This window comes from Aptenodytes forsteri, unplaced genomic scaffold (genome assembly GCF_000699145.1).
Source record: "Aptenodytes forsteri isolate BGI_AS27 unplaced genomic scaffold, ASM69914v1 Scaffold258, whole genome shotgun sequence".
Classification (NCBI taxonomy): Eukaryota; Metazoa; Chordata; class Aves; order Sphenisciformes; family Spheniscidae; genus Aptenodytes; species Aptenodytes forsteri.
In genome coordinates this window covers 284,859-290,677 of record NW_008795250.1, presented here as the reverse complement: position 1 = coordinate 290,677, position 5,819 = coordinate 284,859, and the positions used below count along the sequence as shown (strand labels likewise).

Sequence of the window (5,819 nt, the reverse complement as noted above, 5' to 3'; positions counted from 1 at the left end):
TGGAGCCGTCTCTTTTCCCCCCCCCCCCGAAGACATGCTTACTGTGTTTAAATGGCAGGGGTTGGGGTTTTTTGTTTCGTAGCTCTAACTTACAATAGTCCCTTTGCTATAATTCTTTGTCTTTTGAATGGAGGTATGACATGATCTATTTTATTCTAATCTTCAGATTAATCCACTTCTCATTTACTTACTGTCTTTTTGGGTGATACAGGAAAAAGAAGTTTCGCAGCCTTACATTCTTTGTGTTCCTCTGCAATAAAAATCATACTTGCACACTAAAACAGAAGTTATTTGGACTAAATGTTATAAGCTTTATTTTTAGTATTTACTCCTCGGCCATGCTCATTTTTTTAGCATGACTTCAACACCCTTGGTGGTTAACAGGAAGAGAAGAACAGGTAGATCACGTATTTTAATGTTGTTACGTTTGTATTTTCAGATCATTGTACAGTCTGGCCGTCACCCCACGGTGCTGCAAAAACTATGCCAGTTGCCTTTCCAGTATTTCAGCGATCCTCGTTTAATCAAAGTGCTCTTCCCTTCGCTAATAGCTGCTTGTTACAATAACCCTCAGAACAAGATCATCCTGGAGCAGGAGATGAGTTGTGTTTTACTCGCCACGTTCATTCAGGTAGCTATTGCAGTAACGTTAACAGCGGTGTGCAGGGTAACTGCAACAGTTTTTCTTGCCTTTGCTGTGTATATGGAAATCATTTGACTTAAGTAAAACAAGTAAACAGCATTGAAGTACTTTAAGATTCTCTGCAGCTCTTTTCAAACCACAGATTACGCTTGTACTTGAGGCATCTTGTAATACTAAAAGGTTACCAAATAGTTCAGGTTCTCACTATCGCATGCAGAATCCTGTTTTCATTAAGTTATTGGACGTGCTAGGAAGATTTGATGTAGATCCTGCTATTACAAGCCAATTCTTAAAATATTTATTTTTTAAAAACTACTGCACATATAGCATATCTGAAATTGGTATATTAATGTGTTTACATACAAATGTACAGTTGTATACTCTGTACAATAGATTTACAGAGAGAACTGAACAGAAGTGTATATATATTTTATGCAGAAAATACACAGAACATATGTTACCAGTCTAATCTTGCAATCTTTATTTTTGACAGTAAGCCACTGAGGTCATTACGAATACTGTTTTGAATAAGGATTTACAGCATTTTTGTTCCCTTTGTCTAAATTTATACACTGTGCTTTATGTATCAGATTTTATGCATGCTTCATGTTTTCCATACATTTTGTTGACTGTTTCCAATGAATAAATGCAGTTTCTGTAAACACTCTACTATTAAAAAATAATATGCTTTTAGGAGTCTAGTAACTCTGTATCAGTCACCTGAAATTACTGTTGTTGATACAGAAATGTTAGTCAAACTCTTTTTCCTAATGCTTTACAGCTAGTCCAAGGGTAGGCTACACGGATTTGGGAGAGAAGGCACAAGAACTAAATATTTTCTGAAAGTCTCAGCATAATATCAAACTTCTGAGCGCAACTACTTTTTATTCTTTTAATACTAAAATAATTGCATAGCAGTTTAAAACAAAAGTTTGGAACTTAGTATTAAAAGAATTTGGCGTATAGTAATGAACTTCTGGTTAAATACAAAGCTGTAATTCATCTTTGACATTCTTACAGTGAAACTACAGATTTCAGTGTAGAAGTTGGGGTGGCAAAAAATAATTTAAACATTATGAGTAAATGCAGCAAGTTTAGTTTGGTTTTTTCAGCCAAAAAACATGAGAGTGGAGGGGAGTGTTCCTTATATGAATCTTTAAGGTTATTTACTTTGATTTCTGTGCTATAAGAGAGAGAATGGCATTTAAATCCCCAGTAGCTACAGCAAAGCGTAAGTATATTTACAAGGGTCAACGTTACTAATTTGATTTCCAATTAGAGGTATCTCTCAGATGCCAAGTCCACATACTATTCTTGCAGGCTTTTAAAAAAGGTGTTATGTTAAAATATGGAAGGTCCTTGTGTGCTGTAAAGTGTCATGTCTTTGCTGACTTCACTCATACTTTAGTATTTTACGCATTTTAAAATCTAATCCCAAACGTTGCACATGTGTGCACGCACACACGAGAACAATTCTGAGAGGAACCAAGGAATGCTCGGACACCCGCACACGCAGAAGAGACTTGCCTCTGTACTTTTATTTCAACTCGCTGCTGTTTGTCAAGCAAATCTCTCATTTGCTTCCGTGGAAGGTTTGGGAAAGACCGTGAAACGTTTCCGCGTGACTAGAAAATGAGATTCTTCCTGTGCCAGGGAATGCAAAAAGAAGTCCCGTTTACGTAAAAGTTTGGTGGTGTGTACAAATATAACACTTAAATACAGTGTGTTAAATGTGTGCAGCGTAAATCAAAGGAAAATGATTGCTGGATTTTACAACGACCCACGTTGTACCTCCCTACCAACAGATTTATTTCCATCATCTGAAGTTTGCATCATCCTTTTTATTTTTGTTACTTCTGTTTCTAGATGTGCTGAAATAATTAAAAAACATTTAGGGGTATCCATGATTTGCTAAATTGTATCTCCTGCGTCAAATAATACTGTCTCTGCTCAGTGAATACTCACTGGGACAAAAGATAGGATCCTAAAAGCCCCCTCCGTACTGGGGCAGCTGACTTGCATAATCCTACGTTGTTCCGAGCGAAGTCGGTGTCCTTGCTGACTCCGGAGGATGCAGCATCCCGTCCGATAGCAGCAGGGATCGCACATCGCGTTGGGCACTTAGATTAACTGCACCTCAGCTGGTTACACAGCTGGCTGCAGCGTTGGCCAGAGTTAATCGCCCCTGTGGAAGACCTTCTCTTACTCTCAGGAGATCAGGACCTCGGGCTCCCGGGTCACTGGGAAGCACAGCCGATGAAATTGGGGATGATTCAAGAATTTTGTAAGAGTGTATTTGGAGTCAGGAGCGTAAATCTAAAACATCGTTTGTTTTAAAGAAACAGAGCTATAGTAAATGTTCTCTTAAATTAAAAGTCATGATAATAACTATTTCCTAAGAAGATATTAAAACTTTGCTTTTTCTGTTGTGTATTAAAAGTATATATTTTTTTCAAAACAGGTATAAATAAAGGTATAAAAATCCACTATATATTATAGAATTTAAGTGCTGGCAGTATTCTGTTACGGTATGTAGCAAACAAGCCAGAATTTGTTAATTTACAGATTTCATAAAGTATTAGTATTTTTGAGTGACCGTGAAGACTTAAAAATGTTGGTTTACTTCCTCAGATGGAAGATCTGAAAACCTCATGCCGTTTTGTTTTTTTTTTTTCCCCCCTCGTAGGATTTTGCACAGAGTTCAGGCCAAATGGATAATCAGTTGTCTCAGCAGAGGGGTATGTCTCCAATGAAATGTGACAGGGTAGCAATTGGGTAACAAAATGTGTAGATACTATATTTTGCTGTGATTTTAACTTTTTGCATCTGCATCACGATTAAAGAAATACAGTAAATTGCGAAATGATTTTACAGTTTGGGGAGGGGCTCTCTAGCTTAACGTTCCAACTTAAACATACATGTCTGCCAGTCTGCTGCTCATTGTATCAGGAATTTGGACTGTTAATCTTTATTAAATGCTGTGCGGTATCACATCTTAAAATGTGATACTGTATGTGCACATATTTAATTAGCTGTCACAAAGGCTACCTTCAAAAGTTTTAGGTTGCAGAAGCCGCACAGCCATGCCAATACAATTTTTTTTTTTCCCCCCCCCCCCCCCCCTCAGTTGTTGTAAATATTGTGTAAAATGCAATTAACCTCTTTAGGCTAAACATTTGAAAGATTCTCAGCTAAGACAGCTATTAATTGTTAAACACATCTGAAATTCAAGCATGTTGATGGGAATCTGGTCTTGAGAGACCCATATTTTGCATAAAGTATGTCGCTCGGACAGTCATTTCTCCCTAATAGCAAGTAGAAATCCACCACCATTTTCACCACCATTTTGCTGAACATTTGGCAGAAGACAAGCGGTTCTAGGTCTAAAAAATAAGCTTAAAAATAAATTATAAAATATAAAATTAACAAATTTCTGGAGATTTTTACTGTCAACATTATACCTCTTAGTCTGAAGCAGCCTCGTGCAGTGTCTGCAGCACAGACTTTCCAGGATTGTGTTTGCATGAGAATCTGCTTGAGAAACATCTAAAATCCAAGTGGAAAACTGCTTTTATTTTCACTATTCAAACTGAATGAACTTTTAAACAAAGATGACTATGTGGTGACATGTGAGTGTGATTCCGAAACATTCCCCAGTTGCAAAAAAGCTGACTTGATAATATAAGTGTAAGCAGGATTATTTTTATCCATTATGTCACTTGAATGTGAAGGACGGTGTCCGCAAGAAACAAACGGGAACAATAACGCTGCTCAGAATAAAACTTCAAAGCGCAAAACTTCATTGTTGGGTGCTGCGCTGCAACACACTGCTTGAAGGGTCGGACCCCGCAAACTTGTGCACCCACGTGTAGTCCCGTTCACGTCACCAGCAGTACTCGTAGGAGTAAAAGCTGTGGTTGTAATCCTGCTGTGAGCTTTGGGGGAATCGGGGAGCAAAACGCCTCCGCAGCCCTTTGCGGAAAAAGAAGCTGCTGAGCAGAGCGAGCGCCATCGAGGCTGTCCGAACTTGAACACGGCTGAATTGGTCCCCGGTGGGTCCGAGAACATAAAATGTGTGAAGATGTATAATGTTCCGATGCGTTAAAGCAGCGAGCCTGACCCAAAAACTTAGAAATCTAAGCCTTTGCTCATCAGAGCCCTCTGCCCCTGTTTTTAAAGCCAAACCTCAATGGCCGTAGCTCCGCAGCAGTGTTACCCCATGATTTGAGAAGCTTTTGGTAGGGGGAGGGGAGTAAATGACTTGAAGTATCTCGAATTGGCTGCGCGTTCATTATTCTTGTTTTATTGCCATCTTATCTTAAGAGAGAATAACTTGGTGATTTTATGTTCTGTCTTCAACAGAAAAAATTTTCAGTTCTCAAGATTATCTTGAGCTGTCCAACAGATTCCCCCGCCAGTCCTGGGAAGAAGCTCGACAGTTCTTCTTGAAAAAATAAGCGTTGCGTTTGGTTTTAAAATCCCCTAACATCGTCATGCTGACCAGTTCCTGCTGACTACCTTCTTGAAAAGGCTATTCCGAAAAGTTTTTGATACTCTAAATACTTGTGCTGTAGATATATAATTTGCACTATTTATATAATAAGTACTGTAGATACTTTCAAGTTCTGTTTTGTAATTTTGATAATTTGAGTTTATTTCATTCACATATCCTATGTCATGATTTGGGTGTTTTCTACCCTGTGATGTGGTGGTACTCGCACTGCAGAACTGCTGAAATAAGATTGCAAATAGAGAAAATATGTTCTATATATCTTGTAATAAAATAACTTATTCTGTCCGTAAGTGTGACTTCTGCATTACAGATGTTGCTGTGTTTGAATTACCATAAGCAACACAAGTCGGAGAGAAAAAAAGACTCTTAAGATGCCTTTCCAGTTAACCAAAAGTCTACAGAATTTGTCAAATTCGGCTCTGAGGAAAGCTCGTTTGTAATTTTTTGGTGATTTGGGATGAGTCGCGTAATACGGATTTTTTTAAGCCACACACGTTTTTAACGTTTCGGTAAGACTTTAATAACGCCTGTTTAAACCTCGTGATGTTCTCTTAACGGTGAAGGTGCCACGAAACAAAATTAAAACGTAAAAACGGCGGCGTGTCTCAGCAAGATTCATTTCCCGCGCCTCTCGCCGAAGGCCCCGGCGGCGGCGGCTGCCCC

General features: G+C 38.6%; 1 protein-coding gene across 1 annotated transcript in view; it reads left to right on the top strand.

Moving 5' to 3' along the window:
• SCAPER (S-phase cyclin A associated protein in the ER) overlaps nucleotides 1–5,441 on the top strand; it is a 281,456-nt gene extending 276,015 nt beyond the window's left edge. Inside the window, exons 30-32 of the mRNA XM_009278834.2 lie at nucleotides 440–631; nucleotides 3,330–3,381; nucleotides 5,006–5,441. Of these exons, the coding sequence (XP_009277109.1) occupies nucleotides 440–631; nucleotides 3,330–3,381; nucleotides 5,006–5,100 (339 nt within the window). The 3' untranslated portion in view covers nucleotides 5,101–5,441. The remainder of the gene's footprint in view (nucleotides 1–439; nucleotides 632–3,329; nucleotides 3,382–5,005) is intronic.
• The last annotated feature ends 378 nt before the right edge of the window (nucleotides 5,442–5,819 follow it).